General features: G+C 43.6%; 1 protein-coding gene across 1 annotated transcript in view; it reads right to left on the bottom strand.

Moving 5' to 3' along the window:
• The window catches only part of Stx8 (syntaxin 8), a 250638-nt gene that overhangs the window by 200897 nt on the left and 22254 nt on the right, over positions 1-27487 (bottom strand). The window contains exon 5 of the mRNA XM_057773482.1: positions 3288-3412. Coding sequence (XP_057629465.1) covers positions 3288-3412 — 125 coding nt within the window. The remainder of the gene's footprint in view (positions 1-3287; positions 3413-27487) is intronic.

The raw sequence follows: 27487 nt of genomic DNA, 5'->3' as shown, positions 1-27487 counted from the left end.
GACCCAGACATAGAGGAAGCAAGATGTGGCTGCCTCAGCAAATAAGGTACAGAGCCACATGGCTAACACAGACAAGAATAATGGGCTAATATAACTTATAAGAGTTAATAAGAAGCCTGAGCTGATGGACGAATCAGTTTATAATTAATATAGACCTCTGTGTGTTTCTTTGGGGCTAAACGACTGTGGGGCCTGGTAGGACAAAAAAACTCAGTCAACAAATAAAGAACTGACCCCACAAAGTGCAGCATGGCCTGCATTCCCCATGCATTGCACACACACACACACATACATACATATATATGTAATAAAAATAAAATATTTAAAATATGTGAAAATAAAAGCACTGTAAATCACAAAAATATCTCTAGAAAATTAAAAAATATCCAACATTGGAGGAAAATCCACAAAACTTGGATCCAAATAAACATTTCCTATTAAGAGTGAAACAAGGCAAGAATATCTATTTCCAACAATGTATTAGGCTGTAGCAAGTACAACAAGGCAAGAAGAACAAATTAAAGATATGTATCTTAAAATTAAAAAATATAATTGTCTTACTCACAGATAACAATTATGTGTGTCAAGAAAATCTACACATTCAACAAATAATGTGCTAGAGCATTTTAGTGAGAGGAGGCAAAGCTGCATGATCTAAAACAACACAAAAACAGGCAGCAGCAATCCGATACTGACCATTGTAAAATGGGACTAATAACAAAAGTGTGAAGTGCTTAGGGATAAGTCTGACGGAAGGCAAGGACGGCGTGTGTGGTGAAATCTGAAAGGCAATACTATGGCAAGCGAAAGGAGAAGCGAAGGTTAATTTAGTGATGAGCTCATATTGCGGATCAGGAGAGCCTTAGTGATGGGACATTAGTTCTCTCCGAAAGAGCATTAAAAAATGTAACTGCAATCAAAATTACAAGTGTCATCGTTTTCAAAAATTCAAAGCTGATTTTAAAATTCAGATACAAGTATAAAAACCCTGGGAATACCTAGAAATACTGAGAAAAGCCAAAGTCTGATGGCCTGTGTGGCTTGGTTTAGTGGTAGAAGGGACCACACAAACCAACCACTGGAGAAGAGCAGCTCTAGAAGCAGGTAGCACACATATGCACTGCTTGACTACTGTTGACAAAGGTGAGAAATTCAGTAATGAAAACGGTCTTTTATTTTTTAATGCCTCTAAGCCAAATAGATATCCAAATGAAAAAAGAGCCTGTGCCAATATACCAGTTGAGAAAGATCACAGGCCTAATGTAAAAACCTAATTATAAAATTACTAGAAAAAAAAAGCAGTAAATCGTATGGCTTTAGCCTACTGAACATTTTCTCAGATATAAGCAAAACAGAAATCGTACTGGAGGAAACTGATAAACTGGACTTAAGAACTTGCACAGTGAGAAGCATCACTGGAAAAGAAAAGGGAAGCGAGGACACAAGGAAATAGCACGTGTGTGTCTATGGTCATGAGCTTGCTACCGCCCAGCCAGCAACCTAACTAAACCTGCTCTCTTTCTAAAAACAAAACCGAAAGGTGTCTGACAAAAGAACTGAAAGGACAGATGAAAATATCTTACAAGTTACTAAAGGAGCAAACTATTTCAAAAGACATCTTGTGTGTGTGGGGGGGGGGGGTTGTGTAAAGATTCACATGACAATCCAGATGCATTTAAAAATTATCCATAGAGAAAGAAGCCAGACCCCTTCCCAAGAGAGTAAATACCGTACAAGTCTACTCACATGAAACTGTGGAAAACAGAAACCAATTAGTACTGACAGAAAGCAGATCAGCTGTTGTCTAGGAATGGGGGACAGACAACAGGAAGACTCTCCAAGAGACACGAAGGAACCCTCTGAGAACTGGGTTCACTATCTTGACTATAGTGATGGCTTCATTGTGTGTGTGCTGAAGTTCAAATAATCAAACATAGCAAGCATGTGCTGCTTATGATAATGACAATTATACTCCAATAAAGCTGTCTTTACAAAGAACAGCAGACTGACATGGAAAAATATATTAAGTCAAAAACTAGGAAATGGTTCATATAGTGAGATAGCTATGTACCTCATGGTTCTGTTAACATAAAATATATGTATTTATACTAAATATATTTATATATGTATACAGAAACAAGACTGGAGACACATATACTATCCACTTCTAGTCTGGAGACTGAAGAAGCAGTACAGAACACTTTCCATCTTGTCTGTCCCTAATCTTGCTTGAACCCATAGCAATAGTACATTACTTCTGAATTAAAAAAAAAAAAAAAAAAACCTTCAAAAACACATTAATGACAATGTATGCTGGAGAGGTTGTGAGGTAAAGGGAACACTCCTGCATTGCTGGTAGGAGTGCAAGCTGGTATGGCCCCTTTGGATATCAGTATGGCGATTTCTCGGAAAATTAGGAAACAACCTACCTCAACTACCTCAAGACCCAGTAATACCACTTCTGGGTATATATCTAAAAGATGCTCAATCATGCCACAAGGACATGTGCTCAACTATGTTCGTAGCAGCTTTCTTTGTCATAGACAGAACCTGGAAACAACTTAAATGCCCCTTGGCTAAAGAATGGATAAGGAAAATGTGGTACATTTACACAAAGGAGTACTACACAGCAGGAAAAAATAACGACATCTTGAATTTTGCACGCAAATGGATGGAGCTAGAAAACATCATATTGAGTGAGGTAACCCAGACCCAGAAAGACAATTATCACATATACTCACTCATAGGTGATTTTTAAACATAAAGCAAAGAAAGTCAGTCTACAAATCACAATCCCAGAGAACCTAGACAACAATAAGGACCCTAAGAAAGACATACATGAATCTAATCTACATGGAAGTAGAAAAAGACAAGATCTCCTGAGTAAACTGGGAGCATGGGGACCATGGGAGAGGATTGAAGGGGAGGGGAGAGGCAGGGAGGGGACAGAGAAAATTGTAGCGCTCAATAAAATCAATTTTTAAAAAAGCTGTTAAAAATGAGAAACTTAAAAAATAGCACATTAAGCAAATGTGGTGTAACCTACAAATAAGGAAAAAGTTCTGATGGTCCAGAAAAACTTGAGGGTAAAGGGAAAACTGATGACAACCAAGTCAGTAGGATCAAGGAAGTCTTTTCCTCAAGCATCTTGGGGCCATAACAGTAAAAAAGAATCAAGAGCTTTACAGCAACAGTCATTTGACTTGAGTTTTCAATGATAAGGAAAACAGCCAAGGCTGGGACCAAAGCGACAGGTTTGTGACCCACGGTCCTAGGACAATCAGTACCTTGGATAATTTTCTGCTGCTGTTGCCGGATCTCATCAAAACCCAAACCTCTGGTCTCCTCTGGCTCCTCACAGAGCCATGGGTTGGGAGTTCCTCGCTTCGTCTCTTCGCTCATCAGGCTGGACCTGAGAACATGAGTAAACACGTTACATATCTCACAAAACACATCTCAGCTGAAAAGCACTCGCACCGCCACAGAGCTGGCCAGCCTGGCATGCTTCAGAAAGTCATCTCCACAATTTATTGAACTCTTAGTTTATTCTAGGAACTGGGTCCTAGGCAAAGACACAACATGGTCCCTAGACAATTACATGATACGATGACGAGATGGCGGAATAACCCAGCAAAGTTGGTTCTTAAGTCTTAAAACAACAAGGCCAATTGGAAGCTGCCTGTTTATGGCAACCAAGTTTGTTTCACAGACTTTGTGACATAAAAGGAACCAATATTATTTTTCATACAAATATAATACTGTGCTTACAGACTGTAGCATAAGAAGATAATAAAATTTCTCACTAAAGGGTGCTTGGTTGCTGACAGAAACACATACAGAGTTTCAAGTCCAGTTTTATGAATGCAATCATAACCATCACACTCTGTCAACAGTGACCAGTTGACAGTCACAGTCAGCTGTGACCAGCCCCCCGGAAGTAACCCATATTGGCTCTTGAACAACACATACTGGTCCCCTGTCTGAAAACAAAGAACACAGTCCCTGCCTCTGCCTCCTTGTCCAAAGGATGCGAGAACCACGTTTCCCAGGAAACCACCTCTATGACTCCAACACAGAGGTGATACATTCACATTGCTGCTCGGGTGGAATCTGGGAGGGGATGATGGAGGTGCGGGAGGAGCATCACAGTAGTGGCAGCTGCTATGTGGGGCACTCTCTGGCTGACTCTGTGTGCACTCATTCATTTCTTCTTATATTGCCTAAGAGCAACTGCTGCCCTCTTGTCTGGCCTTGCATATAGTTAAGCCCTCTGACCACTAGGTAGAAAGGGAAACATGAAGACCTCCTCCTCTGTGTTGCACCCTGCTCCCCAGTGCAGAATGAACAGCCACCAGCGTGTCACTTACTGGCAATGTATGGACAGTAACATCTACCTTTAGATGTTTTAGTAAGGATTAAACAGAGTAATCTATGTATTCAAAAACTATTTTCTCAGTATTTTGGTAGAAACCATTTTAATCAATAGAGAAAAAAACCCTATACAATCTGACTGAAATCATCGTCCTGACAACACACAGCTTCTCCGTGTAGGAGCTGTCCTCATGCACTTGTGTGTGTGCATGTGTGTGTACGTGCTGAAGGGGTGCTAATAGTGTGTTCAAAGGGCTGAATACAGTGCTTAGGAAATAAGACCTTTTTCAATAAATTACCCATTTTCATTATATCAATTACTACATTGTGAGGCAGCATTATTTTTATAAGTATATATTTAATAAGTATTAATTTCACATTTTGTCACTTTAAAACTAAAAAAGAAATATATCCTTCAAGAAAACCCAGGTCAAATGCAAAGATTGGCTTTTGATTCTTTGGATTAAGATTTTATGCACAGGTCTGGTCTGTTATTCATATGCAGCAATTAACATGCCAAACACCAGTATGACTTTCTTCCAGTCTATCAAAAAGATAGACGTGTTCTTGAAGGCCTTACTTTACATGATTGGCCCCAAGAACCCAAGATGTCAGGTTTCACACTTATCCACATGATAATCACTTAGCTTTACCTAGCTTTGAGGATAGGGAAGAAAGCAATGAAAAGGGAAGCGAAGCAGGCAATTTGCAACCCAAGCATACCCGATAACTCCCAAGGCATCCTGCAAGTACCAGCATGAATCTCATGTAGCTGTATGTGGTTCACAGCAAAATCCTGGGTCAGAGACTGGCCAGAAAATCGTCTGAGACTCACAAGTGCATCAGGAGCCAGCTTCAGTCATTCCAAGGAGTGTATTGCAACTGACAGCGCTCCAAGATTAGTGTTAAAATGCCTTGCTTTGACCCCTTCTCTTTCTCTGTCTCTCTGTCTGTCTGTCTCTCCCCCCCACACACACACACACATCATATTAAGGTATTAGTATTAAGGGACAAAACCCAACAAATGCAAGGTGTTTTTAAACCATCTCAATAAATGGCAAATGACGACTACAGCTGTTTATGTGTGCAGTTTGTGTGTACTTGTGCATGTAGTATGTGTGTAGTCTAAGTACCTATTGGGAATAAAAGCAAAAATGTGGATAGCAGCTAATATCAGTGGTAAACATAATACAGAGGAAAGACTTCCCAGAATGACCTAATTCCTAGAATTAGGCTACAGCCTCTCCCTGCTCATCTCTGAGCTGGTGTTCTTATTTCACTGAGATCCCAGGTCATCAGGAAAGCGCCTTTAGTGCTCCTCTATGCCTATGTGTCTCCGTGCCACTTTTTCATCAGCTTTTAAGCTCTGCTTCACATTTGGGTGATACATACTACTAGGCGCTTGGGAGAATCAAGATCAGACTCTAGAAGTCAGGATGAAGAGTAGCACATGAATAGGCAAAAAGAAGCTCAGTGGTCAGCCCTGAAATTATCTACATACAGGTATGATAATATGGACTGAGCAGGTGTACTTATATACTTAGGAATATATATGATATGTGATATATGTATCAATTTTCACAAATATGTAAAGCAACAATTAAAGAAAAAGAGGTGAAAAATCTGGGGAAGATACATGGGAGAGGCTTAAGGGAAGATTATTTGAATTTCAAAAATATTATGATTAAAAAGGAAGCCCTTCAAAAAATTAAAAATTAAAAAATAACTTTCAAATTTAAAAAAAAAAAAAAGGCACATTCTCCCTCCCTTTACAGCTAAGTCCCCAAGTCAAGACTTTCCAATGCATGACTGGCATTTCCCCACAGGCGCTCCGCTGCCTGTCTCACCCAAGAATCCTCAAACAGTGAGTGTTTGCAAAGTCAAATCCACTCCTTTGTCCCACAAGCTTGTCCTCCCCCCACCTTTTGATTCTGCTTAGCGAGCCCAGCCACCCAGAGCACTGTGCTACTACTGTTGCTGCTATTATCCCGCAGCCACATCTCAGCAATGATCACGGTTCCCTCAGAGATGGTTCCCAAGTTCCTGTCCTCATCTCCGTGGGCACAGCCAACACATGCCCCACCCCACCACCCCGTTGGTATAGCCGAGGTGACTCTCCAGGTCATCCTCGTCCAGATCATATTATTTACAACTTCTGACATCCTGGAAGTAGAGGCTAAGTGTGAGCTTTAGAAGATGGTCCCATGGTCTCAGCTCCCAACATCCGCTTTCCACACCCTTCTGCTTGAGCCCATACTGCTCACTACCACACAGACAAAGGCACAAACTTTCACACTCTCATGTTTTTGCATGAGTCTGCAGTGTCCCCACCCCCACCCCTTTGTCCATCTGGCAAAATTCTATTCATCCCTTAAGGCTCAACTCAAATGTCACTGCTGCTGCGGAGTCCTTCCTGATCCCCACTCCAGCCCCCTTCCCTCAAATCAATCACTCACTGGCGCTCCCAGGGCGCTCCGTTCGCAGCCTCTAACGTGGCATTTATCAGGCAGGATTGTAGTTAGTTATTTACTCATCTGTCTCCCTTCCTAAATTATGAGCTCTGTGAGGAGAGAGACCACAGGACAGTCATGTTTATGTCCCCAACACCCAAAAGATGAGGCCTCAGAATATGCTGGAGAAGCGGCGTTCAGGAAATGCTTACACAAACAGAGCTGGCAACCCCAAGGGTTTTAGCTGGAGGGAGCCAGCATGACAACAGGGCTTAACATTCTCATCTTGAGAAATTAAAACAAGTCTTAATCAACTGCTACCTGCCTTCACGACTTAGCACTGAAGACTGATGCTTTCAGGCAGAAGGAGAGAATTACTTTGGAAGGGAAATGTCAGTAAAACACCTTCCAGTTCCACCTTGCATTGGCAGTGACAAGTCAGGAGATCTCTTAAGTTACAGAAAGGGCATGCTAATTACCGTGCCTCTGAGAGGCAACAGATTTGGTTTTCCCTTTAAATTACTGTGGATCAGACCCAGGGCCAGGCGAGCGCTACCGCGGAGCCTCTGCAACAGCGTCTCCTGCTTTCTTTTCAGAGCCCAGGCCGAGTCAGTCTTGAATTCTTGGACCCAAATATCGCTTCAGCTTCCACCTCTCCAGGTGCTGGGAGCACAAGCCCACACAGTGGATGATGCCTGTGTGTGTGTGTGTGTGTGTGTGTGTGCGCTTTTTAATAAATCAATAAATTCTATGCATATTCTTTGAAGGTAGACCTTATCTGTAATAATAAAAACACAACATTAATAAACATGGGAGTATATTAGAGTCCTGAATATGTCTCATGATCACTTGTAAGGACATAATGGGATCGCACTTTCGGCATCCAAAGAAAATAGTGTATGTTATTAAATTATAATAACACGAGGAGAGCACACAGATAATCCATCTCCCTGCTGACAAATTCGTTTGGAACCTGTCAGAGTTCACAGGGAGGGCATTCTTATCAACTGAACAGAGAGCTGAAAAGAAGTGAATTCCAAGAAGTAGCTTTTCTTAGCATTTCAAAAAGATGTCAACCCAACTATGGAAAATGTTTGTTTTGTCTGGAAAAAAATATCAATGTTTGAGCATTCACAGACCACAGGGAGGTTTACAGTCGGCAGCAGCGAAGCTCTTTCTAGGGTGTCAGTGAACTGGGTTGTATCGACAAAGGTTTCTAGCTGGCCTTACCCACAGATGTGAAAACGCCCCCGTGGTATGAAAGGCTAATTCCTTTTTTCAAAACGTTCTGTGTAGTCTTGCTCTGTGGATATAAAGATGCACAGAGGCTCAAATTTCAATCAGAAATGGACTCTCTGACATAAATTCTTTAGAGACAAACTCTGGCAACAATGTGCAGACTGGATCACACCAATGAGAGGCCGCAGTAGGGAGTGGGGGAAGCCAAAGAGCTGGTGCAATAATTGAGGTGGGTGGCAAAGAAGTCAGAAGAAGGACAATGAAATGACAACAGGGAACGGTGAGGAACAGACAATCAGCACACTGATTTAATGCTGCCAGTCCAAGGGAGCAGATCGGATAAAGGGGGCAAACATTTCCAAGTCTGCTTGAGTCAAGAGAATCAATACAACTTAGGGAAATGGCAATTTCTCATTAGCATTCAAAGTTCAACATAGTTTCTGAAAACAAACTCAAAATAACAGTGCTTACTCAAGACTAATGTGCCAGCGTGTGAGCATCAGAGTGCTAACGATCTGAGTGCAGGGTGCTCCCTTCGGCCTGGCACTCCACACTATCCCAGTCTGTGTCCTACCCACCTACTCACGCACCCACCCATACTACAGATAAAGAGGAGTTTCTGAATAGAGACACTAATCTAGGGGCTGAGAAGTAAGCAGGACACGCGCGCCTGGTCTCATAAATGGATACACTAGGAATGGAGAATGGCCAACACTGTGCCTAATCTGAAGTCGATTCTCAAAACACTTTCAATAAATAATGCCCAGTGGGTCAAAGGTCAGAATAATAACTCATACGCAGATAATGTTTCCTCGCCTCTCATCTAAGGACATTTCGTCATAGTACCCTCAAACCTACTGCAAGCAATTATTTTTCTGTCTGTTTGCTGTGCTTTTGTATTTCCGTTCTCCCTTAGTGATGGGAATCAAACCCAGGGCTTTGCGCATGTCAGGTGCCCACTGCATCACAGAGCTGTATCTCCGACTGTTTTTCCCCAACTTTAAACCAATCCATTTTTCTCCTGCAAACTGCTCACCAGACTTAGCTGGGTGACTTGGGGGAACTGATACAATTTCAGAAAGGGCAGTTTTTCATTATCTTTCAAACTTCAGTATACCAGCTAATAATAACTGTGACGCACACCTGCTATTTTAATATCATGATCTATGGCGGGAGGCTGGCAGCCCGTCTGCTAGACCACCAGCTTCCTTCCTCCCAGCAATCTTTCCTAGTCCTTCTTTAAAATCCCAGAAGTTGCTGTTTTAAATATTAATAAAAGGTTACATATTAAATGAAAATCTTAACAAAACAGTTCACAGTAGAAGAGCTACACAGAGCATTGATTGACAGGCCATCAGAGGACATTATTTTAGCCTCCAATCCAAATATCAGAAGTCAGAGTATTATCCCCAAGGAGAATCATCTCTGCAATCTAAAATCAGCACCAAAAGAAAAGTGCTCTTTGGATGAATTGTTTGATCATCACAGGTACCTTAAAAGTAGAAAGGCAATGAGTGACACACAAAAACCTAAGCCTTCCAGCCTAAGTACCAACCACAACACCAGCTTCATGGAGACTGAGCGCCTTCTGCTGGCCAGTGGGGGAAGTTCAGTTACAGTAAGCAGCCAACTGTTACAGCCATTTGTAAGCCAACTGTACTTCATTAGTACACAATGTGTGCTTGTAAACATGGCTAGACATAAAATGTGCAATAGTGACCAAGATGCCCACACAATATGGCGAGCCACATCTCTGGACACCGTTCTCTGTTCCTCGTTCACTCGGCTCTTTACAACCCGGCAGTTTCGTTATCCGGTGAGGGTCCAGATGAGACGAACAATACATATTTTGCACTTAGAAATGTCGCATGCCTAACATGTCAACTCTGCCTCAACATTATCCTTTGCCCCCATTCAGCACGCCTGTTTCCACTCCACTGCTTTATAAAATAATGCTAAAATGCTCAACCAATTGCGTACACCAGCACTCTTCTGGGAACAAGCCTGCTGTGTAGTGTCATGGAATCACTGGCTGGCAGGCAACAGTGGGGCAAATCTGTTTGGCACCCGATGTATAAAATGCAAATATGGCACTAAAAGACTAATTAAGGGTGTCAAATGGTAATGTATATACAATCAATACACACAGCGCCAAGGACCACCTACATGGCCATCGCTTTAACCTCAACAATCCAATTTTTATTATACTGATTCAGCCAACTCACACCTACAGATGTGAATTAATGAAACAGAGGCCCATACTTTTAACCACAGCACCCTTTTGCCTGAGGGACAGAACTCAGTCTGTAAGGCCCCTTGGGTGATTTTTTAAAAATAATTTAATTTTATTTTATGTACAATCTAAAATCAGCACCAAAAGAAAAGTGCTCTTTGGATGAACTGTTTGATCGTCACAGGTACCTTAAAAGTAGAAAGGCAATGAAGGTGTCAGAACCCCTGGAACTGGAGTTACAGACAGTTCTGTGAGCTGCTATGTGGGTGCTGAGAATTGAACCTGGGTCCTCTGGAAGAGCAGCCAGTGTTCTTGACCATCTGATGGCTCTGAGTCATCTCTTTAGCCCCTTGGGTGACTTTTATGCAACCATCTGGACACCAATCTACAGACTGGCGTGAAAGCTACTGCTTTAGGGGCAGTAGAATCCAGAAAAGCATAAAGTAAAGCGGGCAGGGTGGCACATGCCTATCTATATTCCATAACTTAGGACCCGAGGCAGGATTCTGCAAATCTAAGGATGGCCTGGCATATATGGCGAGTACATACAGGCAAGCCCAATGGCCAGTCTGGGTTAGAGAGAGACCCTGACTTAAGAAATACAGTAAAAAGATCAAAACACAACGAGGTGCATGGTGTACAGACTGTCCTCATCTCTCAGGATTATTCACCTCTCATGTCTTCCTGCTTTCTTAGCCTCCTTCCCCTGGCACCAACTTCTCCTTCTAATTGATTGCAAAGCTTTTACGACCCAGGCCACACGATTCTGTACAAGAACATCTGCCATTGTGCTGTTCTCTAGACGTTTTGTGAAAAGACAGACTTTTGTACAGCATTCAATCTGCCTCCTCTTCTGCCAACATCAGTGAGAGCAAACACTCACTCCTGGTCACAGGGCGCTCTCCAGCCCACAAAGGTCCTCCGCATGGATCCATCACATTTGAGCTTCACAAGCTCCAAGAGTCATGGTTATCTTCTCAAACCCAGGTTTTCTGATAATCATTTGCTCCTTCGCACAATGCAATGTTGGCGATATGGTGCTGTACCACTGTCCACAGATGCAGAGAGCAGGAGAAAGGACAGAGTACTCAAAGCCGCTGAGGAAAAAACAAGCCACAAGCCCTTGTTGGGGCCAGGCAAGAGTGGTGGGAAATCAAGATCAAGAGAGACAAGAGACAAAACCTAGAACAACGGATGCTGGCTCCCTCTCTGAAGCTGGTTCAGCTCCGACACAGCAACATGAGAGTCAGCATGGTCATCTGTAAACCAAAGCGCAATCTGTCCATGCCCAAACAAACAAGAAACACACGGGATAATATTGCAGTACCATGCTTTATTCCTAGTGCTGGGAGTGGGGGGACTTAGGCAGGAGGCTCCCTGGGGCTCACTGGACAGCCATTCTAACTGAATCAATAAGATCCAGATTCAGTGAGAAACCCTGTCTCAAAATATAAGATGCAGGGTGGTTGGGGACAACACCAGGTGTCAATTCATGGTCCTCATGTGCACACACACAAACAGAATGGAAAAAAAAGCAAAACTGGAAATTGTTCAGTATATTTAAAAAAATAACAAACAGGGCAATGAACTAAAATACAGTGTGCATAGTAATTCTTCCTTCCTCCTGCTTCTTAATGGACTGGGATTTTGCTCCTTTTCAATTCCCAAATAACTTTTGTAATTTAAAATTAATACATGCAGCTGTAGAGACCTTTATTTTCCATGCCCAAAGTCATCACTATGCCATTATAATACCAAGTACTGAAATGCAAAACAGACTCTTTTCTTTCACCCGTAGATTAAGAAAACCCACCAAGTTCTGGGACACCCACTGATGGCTAACAGTTTGGGAAACAGGCCTCTCACATACTTTAGGCAATACAACTTTTAAGAAATAGACAGGGTGGTTCCTTTAAATTCCCAGCACACATATCTTGGGGGTTCTGTGTTCTATAAGAACAGAGGTCACAGTGCCCATAGTATTTGTTTTAGCCATGTATATAATTACAGAAAACAAAACAAAACAACCCAACAACAACACACGGACAGTGGCTATGGGAATGATGGCATATTGACACCTGCAAAGTACTCACTTTGCATAGAAGGTGTTAAACCTATTGATTCGGAGGAATGACCAAACAAATTTTAAAAAGTAAATTACAGAGAAATACATATATATAATACAATTGTTTTCAGAAAAAAATACATTTCTAGCAATATACTTATAATTATAAACAGCAGAAAGTGGGATTAAGAAAACTCTCCAACATTACCACTGGAGGCTGGTGTCAGGGAAGCGAGAGACAATATTAACAACCACAGTATAACCACAAGGTTTGGTATATCAACCAAAAAAATACATTTAAAAGCCGAATAGTGGTGGCACATGTTTTTAATCCCAGCACTTGGGAGGCAAAGCCAGGCAGATCTCAGTGAGTTCGAGACCAGCCTGGTCTACGAAGCGAGTTCCTGGACAAGCAGGAGTGCTAATCAGAGAAACCCTGTCTCAAAAAAACCAAACAAAAATTTAAAAAAGGGTGACAACCTATGTGATGTGGAAACTATTAGAAAGACATATTGGAAACATCCCTCCTATTTTAAAACCAAGAACACAAGAGCAAAAGAGCCAGGCCTGGTAGCATATACATGTAACCATCACTAGGGAGGAAGAAGCAGGAGGGTCAGGAATTCAAGGTTATACTGTGGTTGTTAAGACCAACCTGGGCTACTTGAGACTCTGGAGAGAGGGAGGAGAACAGTGAGAAAGGGAAAGAGGGAGAAAGGGAGGGAGGGAGAAAAAGGAAAATGAGGAGAGAGGAGGAGCAGACAGTGGGTAGACAGTGGCAGGGTATGTGTGCTTGTCAATGTTTTCAAAGGGAAAACGCGATGGATGAAAAAGATACCTAAGTGAAAACAACAAAGAGCCAGCAATGAGCAGACTGGGCTTGGGGCGGAGCCTGGAGTCCATGAAGGAAGACATAAAAATGACCAGCGGTTTGCAATCCACACAGAGGGAGGGAAGGGCTAGAGCGGGAACAGGACCGTGTTGTGTGCTGTGCTTCCTCTACCGTTGACTCACATCTCCACCTTGTGGTCCGCTCAGGATGTTTTTCTGCTTACAAATATGCATATGTGTTAGAGCATGTATGTGAGAACATACATTTGTATCCATACACACATTTAGCTCAAGTACCACATATAAAATGAAAACCTGCAAGCACACAGGTCAAAAAAGTAGTGCAGTGACCACCTTCATTTAACTGCTACCAGGACAAGAAACAGCAGCATCCAAAGCCCAGAAGCCACTTCCTTGACTTATGTATCGAATGGGAGTGTGGTGGGACCGTAAACGCTCCAACTGCACATGGAGATCAGAGAACACCGTCCAGCAGTCGCCTTTTCTTCCATCTTACCGGAGCAGGATTTCTTGTTTCTGCCATTGCATATCATACTTTAGGCTAGCTGGCCTGCAGGCTTCCAGAAGATTCTCCCATCTCCACCTTCCATCTCGCTGTATTTTGAGATTACAGATGTGCAACACCACATCTGGCTTTTTACATAGGTTCCCAAGATCAATCTTATGTCATCAGCCTTGCATGATAAGCACTTTTACCCGATGAGCAGTCTCTCTGGCCCAGAAGCCCATTTGTTCCATTTCGCTCACTTCTTCCTCCAAAAGGAACCACTTGCTTTTGTGATTCATAACACTATAAATTTCACCTTTATAGGAATGGCAGCATACATGTGTACTCCTGTGTCTGGCTTATTTCACTCAGCATATTTGTGCGATCCATCCACAGTGTGGTGTGCACCTGTAGACAGTTCATCCGCATCTGCTGTGTAATATCATTGTCTGAATATGCCATTATACTACAGAGAGCACTGGGATGTTTCCAACAGGAACTTGTGAGAACGGTCCTGCTGTAAACATCCTTTCTGTGTCCGTGGGAGAGTTCCACCTGAGTGGGTGCACGATCTCTAGAGAGACTATACTTAAGCAGTCTCACTAATAGTATATGAGAATTCCAGCAACTCCACATCCTAGGAACATTCCATATGCCTGGCATTGTATGCAAGCTGTTCTGGTAGGTATGGCAGTATGATATCATGGTTACAGTCTGCAATTTCCTGATGACTAACAAAAGTCAATGTCTCTGCATATATTAATCACACAATCTCTTTTGCAAAGTCCAAGAGATTTCACATCCTCTGCTGCTGTCTTTCTAATGGGCCATCTGCCTTGGAGAGCCTTTATTTATGGCCACTAGAGTTCCTGTATCAGATGACTATCCTGCAGATATTGCTTTCCACTCTAGTTTGTCTTAACTCTTGGTATTTTCTTTGAAAAACAGATTTTCTTCTTTTCTTTTTTTCTCTTTTTCTTTTAAAAGATTTATTTACTTATTATGTGTACAACATTCTGCCTCCATGTATGCCCACATGCCAGAAGAGGGCGCCAGATCTCATTACAGATGGTTGTGAGCAACCATGTGGTTGCTGGGAATTGAACTCACGACCTCTGGAAGAGCAGTCAGTGCTCTTAACCACTAAGCCATCTCTCCAGCCCCCTTCTTTTTTCTTTTCTTTTCTTTCCTTTTGTTTGTTTGTTTGTTTCAAGACAGGGTTTCTCTGTGTAGCACTGGCTATGCTGGAACTCGCTCTGTAGACCAGGCTGGCCTCAAACTCAGAGACTGACTTGTCTCTGCCTCCCAAGTGTTGGGATTATAGGTGTGTACTACCATCGCTCGGATTTTTGTCTTTTTTCCTTTTCTTTTGTTCTTTTTTTTTTTTCAGGGAGAGCGGGGGGCGGGGACGACGACAGATTTTAATGAAGATTATCCATGTACTTTCTTTGTGTTTAGTGACTTTGATGGCCTAAGAAATCTGTTCCTACACCATGGTCATAAAGATCTTGGGTTTTCTACTAAATGCTCTTGTGTGACCTCACTTTTAAAACCACAGTCCCTTTGGAATGGCAGCAGAGGTCAACCTCCTTTCCCCCAGTTGACCTAATGCCACTTACAAAAAAAAGCCACCTTTCCACTGCATTACGTCACCTCTGGGGCAGCGAGGGGACCATGTGTGTGACTGATCCTAAGCAGCCCACGTTGCCTCACTTGTCTCTCCTTGTGCAGCACCACGCTGCAGCCTCACCTCAACAACACCGCTGTACCCTTTCCTCAGTGCCGCCTTGCCTCTGCTGGGTTCTTCATGGCACATAAACCATGGCAGAAGCCAGCTTAGCAAGTGATGACACAGAAACAAAAATCCAGATGGAGACTGTAAGTGGGTTTGCTCTGGAAATACAATTCAAAGGCATCATTAAAAAAAAAAAAAAAGATTTGTTTATTTATTTGTTATGTATACAATATTCTGCCTGTATGCCTGCCCGCAGGTCAGAAGAGGGCACCAGATCTCATTACAGACATTTATGAGCCCCAATGTGGTTGCTGGGAATTGAACCGAGGACCTCTGGAAGAGCAGCCAGTGCTCTTAACCTCTGAACCATTTCTCCAGTCCAACCTGATGGCGTCTTAACCACACTGGCCTTTCTAATCTTTGAACACATCGAGCCCTCTACTAGGTTTTTCTTAGTTTCTCTAAATGATGTTTCATGGTATTTGGTGCAGAGTTCTCATTAGGTTTATGCCTGCATATTTCAAATTATTTTGTGTGTGGCAGGGGTTGTGCGGGTGGGTGTTTCGCCTGCATGTACATCTGTGCACCAGCTGTGAGCTCAGTGCCTATGGAAGCCAGGAGAGGCCATCAGGTTCTCTGGAACTGGAGTTACAGATGGTTGTGAGCCACCATGTGGGTGCTGGGAATCAAACCCGGGTCTTCTGGAAGAGCAGTTGATGCTCTTAACTACTGAGCCATCTCACCTACCCCCATTTTAAGTTATTTTAATAAACTTTCCTGCAGGATAGAGGGCTAATACAGAGCCTTGTTGGTAACAGGCAGGGACCCTGCTACTGAGCTACACCCCTTGCTCAGTTACTTTAAGTAGCAAAATAAAGAACAACTTAAAAATTTTCCCCTTTTTTGTTGTTGCTATTTGGCCTGTAAACCCTCAAGAAAGTCCCAGGTTGCTGCTTCTAACCAGTTCTACAGACAACTTTTTTATATTCCCCATGGTAATAATGGATACATCAGTGACTTGACCAGTGATCTGGAGTTGCAATGACTAATAGTCTGTCAAAGCCACAGGTCTCCGGTTTCACTGCTTGATCAATCATCCAAACGGATAAGGTCTCCTCATAGTCTTTCTTTGGAAGGTAACTCGAACTTGCGGAAAAAAAACTAACCACAGTAATGACTACAGAGAACCCTTCAAGCGATAACCAGTCTCAGAAGTGCATACATAAGTCAACAGCTTCAGATAGCTACTCTGCCACGTTCAGAGTTGGCTGCAGGTTGCAGGCTGCTCAACTCTTTAAACTCTGCTCCATATTCTCCAAGGCACAGAGCAAAGACACCACACACAGCTCAGAGTACAGAGTACACATCTGTGTGAAGAAACAGAGGTTAGAGATGGGCCTGGAGGTGTGTTTGCAGCCACGCATGCAGAATCTCTCCAGAAGGACACAGACTACTGTTCAACGTGGCTGCCCCAGGGGGAAATGGGAAAGCATGTGTCAGGGTTGAGAACCCTCCCTCATCTTCATTGATAGTTCTTTCTACAGTTTGACTTTTTGTCACTTAACACAGCACTTTCAATTTTACAGGTCAATCTATAAGTGATGCAGACACAGAAGTGACAGTATATACTTTAAAATATTCCATGGAAACAATATCTACTAAATTACCATAAGCCACTGCACTATCCCAGAGTTTCATCATTCTTCCCTAACAATCTCAACCAAATTGCTTATTTCAAAAAGGTCACAGAAGGAGGGTGTAGCTCCGCAGTGAAGACTTGTCTGGTGTGCATGAGGCTTTGGGTTCAAGCTCTGGTACAGGGCAGAAATCATGAGTCATAAGAAGGACTTTGCCACATGGCGGATGCAATTTTCCTCCTCAAGAAAAACGATCCCTAGCTGGGGCAGTAGCTCAGTGACACAGTGCACTCGCCTAGTGTGTGTAAGGCCCTGGACATGATTCCCAGGGACCAAAGCAAAATAACAAACTGTCCACCGTGTACAGCGTGGCTAGTATCAGACCACTAGTTAACACAGGACAAACTGTCCACCGTGTACAGCGTGGCTAGTATCAGACCACTAGTTAACACAGAACAACGAAAACAGGAATCCTAGGGGTAGGGTGGGTTCAGTTCTAGGCATGCTTGCACACAACTGTCACCCCAGCACTTGGGAGGTAGAGGTCAGAAGTCCCAAGGCCATTCTCAGCTACAGAGTGAAAGGCCAGCCTGCACTACATGATATGATGCCCTGTCCTAACAAACAAACGAGCCCTCCCTTTTCCAAACACTCCTTCTTACTGCAATACTCTATCAGTCCTCGCAACAAATTAATCCACATTTCTCCCACTTCTGAAGACGAAGTCAGAAACTGCTGCTTCTCAAAAAGTTAAACAAGAATTAACACCCAATGCACAAAAACATCTGCCTACTGAAGAAACCAGCACTATGAAATTGTGCACTCATGTATGTGTATGAGTCTGTACATGTTCATAGATGTATTGTTAGCGTGATTGTGCTTGTGCACATGTCTGCATGTATGTATGCATGTGTGTGCATATTACATGTCGGGGTGCATACATGTGAATGTGTACAAGTGTATGTGCTGAAACTGGGTTGCATTGCACAAGTATTTACCACCTCTTAGGAAGAAGTAGAAAGTGGAAACAGCTCAGCTTCTTATAAAGGCAAATTGGGGGTTAAAAGCAATGACCTAGCAAATGGATTTTAGCCTAAATAAAATAACCCAAAGGGCCAGTGAGCCATCACTTCTCTACGACAGAGCAGCAGGAGATAAAAGTTTCCTTCTGGCTCTTCAGGAAACTTCATACTCATGAGAGCTGTGCCAAGGGAGCTAGGGAGAACACTGAGGAGCAACCAGAGTCCACTAATTCACCCTCCTCCCATCTCTTCCCATTTGCAGAACATCAGCTCTGGTCATGACGCTCCCCTGGAGAACGTGACAGTCTTCATTTCAGTTCAGAATGCTACCTACCTCAAATAACCAATCAACCATGGCAATCCAGAGCCTTTTTGGTTTCCATGTAACAGCTTATGGGATACAGCCTACTGTGTTTCAGGTTTAAGCCAAAGCTGATTGTTAAGCTCCCAGAAAGTGATGACTACTCTTAAAAATAGTGAGAACTGCACTGGAGAAATGGCTCAGTGGTTCAAATGCTCTTGCAGAGGAGCTGAGTTCAGGTCCCAGCATCATCTTCAGTCATCTCACAACCACCTGTGTGTAACTCCCCGGATCTAACACCCTCTGGCCTCCATGGGCTCCTGTATACACATGGCACACACAAAATCATGCAGGCACATACACATAAAAGAACTAAATTTGAATTAAATAATAAAAAGTAGGGAATGAGGTGATGGCTCCATGAGTAAAGTGTTGGTCCTGCAGCATGAAGACTGGAGTCAGATCCTAGCACCCAGCAATGCCAGACAGGCCAGGGATGCACCTTTAATCCTAGTGTTCATGAGGGAGGCAGAGACAGGGTCGGGGGGCAGACAAGTTGGGTAACCAGACTAGCCAAATCGGCAAGCTCTGGGTTCAAGTGTGAGATCCCGCCTCCATAGTTAAGGTGGAGATCAAGGAAGATACACCTCTGGCCTACACCACACACAGACACACACACGCACACAGTCATGCAAAAATAACTAGAAAATATAAGAATCAACAGAAAAAACTATTAAAAACAAAATTTAAAATGTGCCTATAGTATTAACAGCAGACATCAGGTGTCAAAAGCTTGCATGCAAACAATCACAAGCTACAACTGAATAAAAAGCTGAGTGTTAAGACAGCAACAGATGAAGTGAGCAGGCACAGACTCAGCAGGAAAGTGTAAACTTCGCTGGAGAAAATGCTACAAAAGCCCTGAAACAGGGCTGGAAGGAATGGAGGGGACCTCTGTGCTGGGGAGGGGAATTCAGCACTGAGGATGGGATTCCAAGATTTAACAGGCTCACAGTTAAAAGGAAAAGAGTTCTTTCCTCCATTTGAGTCAGATCAGCTAGTTGTAAAGTTTACTTAAAAACAAAGATGTAGGAAGGGCCAAGATGGCTATGATACAGGGCCCTGCTACCAAGCTTTAAGACCTCAGTTCAATCTCCAGAGTCCACAGGGTGGAAAGAGAGAACCAATGCATGAACATGGGCTTCTGACTTACATAATGCACCATGACATGCATGCACATATGATGTGGGATGTCCTTCTGCGTGAACATGTGCTGCTTTTACTGGTTGATGAATAATGCTGCTTTGGCCTATAACAGGGCAGAATATAGCTAGGCAGAAAATCCAAGTAGAGACACAAGGAGAAAGAAGGCTGAGTGGAGGGATGCCAGCAAGTCACCAGAGATGCCAGCAAGATGCCAGCAAGTCACCAGAGCAGAAAGACGTACTAGAGGACAAGTAATGCCACAAAGCCATGTGGCAATATACAGATTATTAAAATGGGTTAATTTATATGTAAGAGCTAGCTAATAATAAGCCTGAGCCATCGACCTAGCAATTATAATTAATATTAAGCCTCTGAATGATTATAAGCAGCTACAGGGACCAGCAGGTGGGAGAGAAAGTGGTCCGGTGGGACCGGGCAAGACAGAGAAAAGCCTCCAGCTACAAACATACACACAAATAAATAAAAAGGCAATTTAAAAAAAGCAAAGCCTTTTTTAATGGCTTGATGGCAGGCAATGAGTGCCACCTACTGTGTGCTAACATTGGACCCACCAACAATTAGACTGCAGAGCTGGCACACCAACAGAAAGAACTGACAGACACCTACAATGTCCAGAGGTGGCCAAAGGAACTTGTCACACAACAAAACCACCACCTCCACCCACACAAACTTAAGATGGCCGAGTTAGAGGAGAGTGGGGCTCAAATTCTCCATTAGTAGATGCCAAATGGACCAGATACTTAACAGTTACAATTGTTTTTAAATTATTACTATTATTATTATTATTACTATTGTGTATATAATGCAGCCAGAGGACACTTTGTAGGGTCAGTTCACTCCTTCCTCCACCTTTATGTGGGCTCCAGGATCAAACCCAGGTTGCTACACCTGTCTGACAAGCGTTTTATCCACTGAGCCATCTTGCCAGCTCAATAGTTTTTAAATACTAAAAACTGCGAAACCTTAGGTCACTATAACTACATGGAGTAATTACATACAACTGTACTAAGAGAGTAGTATAAAACTCTATTACTTTGGAGAAGAATGAAGAATAACAACTCTCCTTGGGGAAGCTGAGTGCATAGGCAAACAGGTGTAGGAACCGAGGGCACAAGTCTAAACTGGTTCTAACCCGATGGGCGATCATTTCCAAATGTCATCAGAATTTCCAACACATATGCCCTCAAGACCCAGTCACCCACTTCTGAGATTTTCTCCAGAGACATTTTGACACATGGGCAATCCCTTGCATTTCAGAATATCTGCTCTGTATTTGTGGGGGCTTGAGGGAGACAGCCTCACATATCCCAGACCAGTACTGAACTTCTGTAACAGAAACTATTGAACTTCTTTTGTAATTAAAAAAAAAAAAGGCAGAGAACAGATGTAACACATATATGTTAACTAGACAGTAGTTAAATTAATTATGGTATTGTGCATGACAAAATATACTAAGACTAAAACAAAAAATCAACCACAAATCTCCTGAATGGGAAAAATCTCTAAGATATAATCATCTATAAGAAGACATTGTCAAATGGAATACATAATATGTTCCCATTTATATGAAAGACTGTAGATAATAAGAGAATATACCCCTGTTTATTGGTGTAAGAGTCAGAGAATCCTAGGATATGCAAAAACAATAATTACTTTGTGTGGGAGTGGAGGACAAAATGAGAGGACCTTCCCTGAATCCTGGTAGATGCTTTATAGATTTCCTAGCCACATGGATATTTTACTCATGCAAAGTATCTTCTTCCTCTCCTACGGCTCTGCCCAGAGAGCAGCTAGAAACTACTGCATCCATCTGGAAACCATGAGAAGATTCAGGCTGAAAGAAGGGGAATACTCTGAGCAAGGCAAAAGAGGCGAGCATAGGATGGCGCACCAGGAGGCTGAAATGGTCAACTTTCTAATGTGAAACCTCCAACACGGGAACATTTTCTTTAAGCAGCTTTGGTAACATTATGTTCCCTGAGGCTGAAAGGATCCTAACTGCAGACCAGCATGGTGAACCAAACTCATGCCCTCTGTGGGTACCTAAATTCACATGCAAACATGTGATTTCATTTTCTTGCAAACAGCCTAATTTCATTTATCTTCTGGATTACAGTATTTAGATACAGTTTCTACGCATGCATCGCCACCTAGGTGGATTCCCAAACACAGCCACTATGCACAGTGCTGGGATAACTTAGGTACACAAGCACCTAGAATATGCTGATTGACTCCTCTGGGTTCGTCCTTAAGGAGGGTACTGCCGGATCACTTGGCAGCTCTATTTTTTCCTCTGCGGCACCTCCACAATGTTTTCCACAACAGCTGGAAATCCACCTTTCACCAGCAGCTGCCCTCGCCCTTGCCAGGATTTACTGCTGTTTGTTTTCCAGATGCCAGCCATTAGGATGAGACTGAGTCTTAATAACTTGATTTGCATTTCCCTGACGTTTAAGGATGCAGAACTTTCTTTTCTTCATGTGTTCAATAACCAGTCATACTTTTGAAAAGGGTCAGTTAGGTTCATCTGGCCTTTTATCAACAGGACTATTAGTTCTTCTGGTGTTTACAGCTCTGTCAGAAGAAAAGCTGGCAGGCTCTTCCGTTCTGTAGGCTGCACTACCACAGTCTCCTTTCCAGGGTGTTTTTTTTTTTTTTTTTTTTTTTTTGGTTGGGGGTGACATGAGTTGAACCCAGGACTTCCGGCTCTAATCCATACTCCTAGTCATCACCAGCCCCTAATTTCAATGTCCCCTTGTCAAACTGTCCTATCTCTGCGTCATCAGAGTCCTGTTTAGAAAGGTCTACCTATGCCCATATCTTGAAATGTTTTCTTCTAGATGAGTCAGAGTTTGGGGTCTTAAAGTTTTTGATCCACTTTTAATTGATTTTTGTGCAGGGTGAGAGACGGACATCTAGTTTCTGTCTTTAAGATGTAGTTATCCGGTTTTCCTAGCACGATTTGCCAGAGAGGCTGGCCTTTCTCCAGTGTGGAGAATCAGATGGCTGCAGCTATGTGGGTTTGCCTCCGGATCCTCTATTCTGTTTCTCTGGTCCACAGCATGTCAGTTTCTGCACCAGTCCTATGCTGGTTTGCTAGCGTGGCTCTGGAACTTAGGTCTGCTAGCGGAACCTCTGCTGAGCGCTGACTAGAGAAGCAGCAGGACTGCACTTATCTTCCATTCCTCAAATAACCAGGGAGGCACGGACCAAGTCCATACTTCCTCCAACCCCAGTTCAGTACCTTCTGGAGCATCCATAGGCAGTATAGTCCCCAGCTTCCCTCACAGGAAGACTAGAGCCATGTGACCACCTCTGGCCAATGGGCAGGGTGTAAGATCTTTGCAGGACAAATCATCCGAGAGGTGTTTAGTACTCCAACTCTCTATCTACTCCATCCCCAGGGCACAGCAGCACAGCCCTGTGAGGAGATGGCCTGGGCCTCTCCGTCGCTGTCTGACTAACAGGATAGGAAGAAAGCTTGTGTGGGAACACGTTTGACATTCCCAGCCATTCAGTTCCCAAAGCATTCTATCACACCTTGGATCGGCTTTTCAATCAAGGAAATTTTGCTACATTAAAGTGCACCTGCTGTATACCCAACTCTAGGATCAGTCTTTGGGGACACATGGGGAAGTAGAGAGGTGTTCTTTCACTCAGCAGAAACTCTTTAAGCACTGTGTAGTCTCTGGTCCCTGTCATCAGATACTTACAATCTCCATCAAGAGAGAAAATGCACACACTTATTAAGAGAAAAGAAGACGAAGGATGAGCACTGAACCTGCGGCCTTGCTGAACCTGTGGCCTCACTGGTTCCCCAGGCTCCCCACTGACACAAAGGACAATGTGCTTTTCTGCTGAGTTCCCTCTACTGCGGACTTTTAATTTCCTACCATGGTAGATGTCATGTCACTGTATGGGTCCCCAAGGGGGACAGCTCACTGGACTATACCCCGCTAAGCTACAGAAAGTAGGTGCTCTCTATCTGTGATGGCTTCAGGCTGCCTCCTCCCCAGACAGCACAGGACACACACTAAGCACTGTGTACTTTAACACGGCATTTTTACATCCTTGCCCACTGTTCATTACCCTGTCAGGAACTTCAGTGTTCTTGCTGCCTTTTGTGCCCCCTTGGCTTGACCACCCTGGGTTTATTTAAACAGAGAAAAACAAAGCTTCACCAAGGTCAGCACATCCTTCCAGAAAAGCTAGGCCACTACCATATTTCTGGGCATAAATACAAGGGATAAATATTCAGTTTACATACTGAGCCAACTAATGAAGTGACTGCAACTTCCTACTAACAGGAGAGCTTCTGGTCTGAGTTTCTGGTCATGAGTTAACACCAGTTACTATCAAGCATAAATGATGTGGGAGTGTCATATATCAATCTGTTGATTTCACTGGTTAAGTAATAAAGAAACTGCTTGGCCCTCATAGGTTAAAACATAGGTGGGTGGAGTAAACAGAACAGAATGCTGGGAGGAAGAGGAAGTGAGGTCAGACTCGACATCTCTGCTCTCTGGAGCAGACGCCATGCTCCCCTCTCCCAGGCAGATGCAGGGCAGCTCCTCTGAGAGACAGCCGCCATGCTTTCCTCTCCAGAGCAGATGCGATGAAGCTCTGACCCAGGATGGACGTAGGCTAGAATCTTCCCGGTAAGCGCACCTTGGGGTGCTACACACATGAACAGAAATGGGTCAAGCAGTATTTAAATGAATAGAGTTTGTGTGTTGTTATTTTGGGGCATAAGCTAGCCAGGCGGCCCAGCAGCTGGGGCGGCAGGAATGCAGCCCGCAGCTCCCACTACACATAAATGCATGACTTCTTAAGAAATCCATGTACTATTGGGTACAATTTCCTCTTACAAACCATTAAGCTGATATAAGACATTCCATAATTTAAAATGAGAAAGGGTGTATTTTTTTCAATCTGGGCAGATTCACCCCTCCTTGGGCAACCTGGAAGTCCCTCACTACCAGGAGGTCACCAAACTTAGCACAGACACTTGATTGGCAATAATATACTCAGCCCAGAACTCCTAGACTCCAGCAATCCTCCTGCCTCAGTCTCCTGAGTAGTTGGGACTACAGGCATGTGCCATCATGCCCTGCAAGAGAGGTTATATTTTTAATGTAAGATTTAATGTAATTTTTCTTGTGCATAGTTGGGCTGCCCACACAATGATAGAATACATACTATATGGTCCATAAATTTTTAGGAGCTCAAGAGAAAAGTGTATGTCTAAAATTAAGGTGCTTGTACTCCAAGAAAATGTGACATTTCCTTACCATCGCCTTTTGATTCTAGAAGGCAGCCATCTTGTAAGCATCCCCTTCCAGACATAAAACAACCAACACAAACCCCAAATAACTTCCGCTTCCCCATAATCCTCTATAAGGTTGGTGGTGTGAAGGTTTAAGCTCGGCCAATTAGCCACCCACGGCAGCCGAGTTAATCGCATAATCTCAGACTGTCACGGCACAGTGGAGGATGCCGTGATTCTCCTTTCTCTTTACAAAGCTCTAGCTAATTGCGAAGCTCAGCAATGCTCCAGATGCAAAAGGGCAGCGGGCTTTCAAGTCCGGAGCGGTGTCACTGCTTATCGTCTTCCAAGGGACATTGTTACACAGAGGCTTCTTTAACAACTGTCCAAATACCTAAATTAACCAACCATTGCTTATTTAGAGCCAGGCTCACTGCTCTGGAATAATGATGGGCAATCTGCAGGGCAAAAATGAAGATTCTGTCACATGATGGCTACACATTCAATTATGTGATCCGCAAATTAATGTCTGCTTAATGGAAGTGTTAATCCAAACTGACGGTTGACAATGTGCTTCTCTCCTTAACAAGCCCTGCCTGTGAGGAGGAGGAAGGAGGAGAGGCGGTAGGAGACACTCCTGGGAAGGAGGGCCAGGGGCTTCACAAAGCCCGCAGCAGCGGGGGGCGGGGGGGGATATGGGGGGACAGTGGGGGGGGGGACGGACACACTTCAGCTTCGCCATTCCTTCACTAGCTGCACTGCGTACCTTAAGGCTTCCGCAGCAGCAGTGGTGCCATCTCCCTGCCTGGAGTCCATTTTCTAACCCTGCCGCTGAGTTCCCGGCACTTCCCTCATCACATTGCGGAGCGCAGCTTTGATCTAGTATGCGCTTTTCTGCTGGGTGGACTTCCCCAGACTGTCTACAAGATTGCACTTTTTGTACGGACACACAGAGATATAATCCTGTTAAGATGGGCACAATGGAACTAACCCCAGCCCAACAATAATTTACCAAGGAACTAAAATTCGCTTTCTAATCTTCTACCATTCTCTTTCCTTTGTTTCTTCACCCGCAATGACTTTATGTTTTTATGGTAACTGGCACCTATTTGCCACACTGATTTCTTACACAAGCCAGGGGTCATGTTCTGTGAAATGGGCCGCCACCCCTCAGCCATCACTTCTTGACAGTGCTTGTGTACTTTTTCAGTACAGCTTCTCTGGGAGCTAACTGTATGAAAGCTGTGCGTGCAAGCATTACTCTTGACTCTATCCAGAAAAAACAGAGATAAGTTCAGCCAGTGACTTCAAGGTCATTTATTGTTGCTTCAGTTTCTTCTTGGTCTGGTCTCTGGGCCCCCAAGTCACCCCAACCACTTACCAATAAACTAGTATGTAACTACGTTAGGTCCTGGTGGATCAACCCTAATGCACAAGACCAACAGGAGGCAGTCCTAATGACAGGAATTAAAAGGTCCTCAGGCCTCCAACCAAAACCAAAACTACCTTTGCTCTGAACCTGCCAAGTTCCCTAAAATTCTCCTAACAATTCATTTGCTTTGGTTTTAATCCTGAGAGCTGAGGAAACTTTGATTAAAATATACACAGAAGGTAAGCTACTATTCAAAACGGATCCCCTTGCTGGAACTAATTGAAAACTGCCTGTTAAGGAATAAGACAACAGGCAGCACACTGGGTCCTGGAAGGGACAGTCGGGAGGGTGATTAGCAGGGACAGCAGTGGAAAAGGCTGGGTGGGGAGGCCAGGTCACTGAGAAGTAAAGCCTGTGACAGGTGAGACAGAAGGTCCCCTAACCTGATGGAGACACACTGCTCCGGTGATGGCATCTTCTTTATAGACATCTCACTGTCTGCACCCCTCTTACTGGCAGTCACCCTGCCTGGTCCTAACAATAAAAATGGGCAGAACACAGGCCCAGATAAAAATCAAAAAAAAAAAAAAAAGTTTGAACCCCAGATGACTGAAGGACCAGTAAGCTGTCCAGTCCAGCTCTTTACACTATGTAAAAGTTACAATTTGATATCCAGGGGCTCAGTGGTTATGATCCTATACTGCTCTTGCAGAGGGCTGGAGTTTGGTTTCTAGCACCCACACTGGATGACCTAAAACCATCATTAACTTCAGGTCCAGCAGGCTCTGATGTCTCTGGCCTCCAAAAGCACCTGCACTCACGTGCATATATCCACAGATACACGTACACGTTAAAAATGATAAAAACCAAATTTTTAAATAAAATGGTAAAAATAATTTGGGGGAGTTGAAACAGGATTTCTTTGAGTAACACAGTCCTGGCTATCCTGGAACTCACTTTGTAGACCAGGTTGGCCTCAAACTCAGAGATCTACCTGCCTATGCCTCCAAGGGCTGGGATTAAAAGTATGCACGTGCTACAACCACCTGGCTAAATAAATCTTTTAAAAAAATTATGTCTAAAATCCAACCTCTCCAACAGACTGACTTTAGACCCGACCGCCCCTCCCGCTCCTTCTGAAAGGTGGCACTGCAAAGAGTGGCTGAGCCAGCAGTGCCTGTGCCCCGAGAGCAAACAGCAATGAATGTGGCAGCACTTCACTCTGGCAGG

The sequence above is a fragment of the Chionomys nivalis genome, chromosome 7, assembly GCF_950005125.1.
Source record: "Chionomys nivalis chromosome 7, mChiNiv1.1, whole genome shotgun sequence".
Taxonomy (NCBI): Eukaryota; Metazoa; Chordata; class Mammalia; order Rodentia; family Cricetidae; genus Chionomys; species Chionomys nivalis.
Note: the sequence above shows the minus strand (reverse complement) of the source record. Positions and strands in the feature narration are given on the sequence as shown.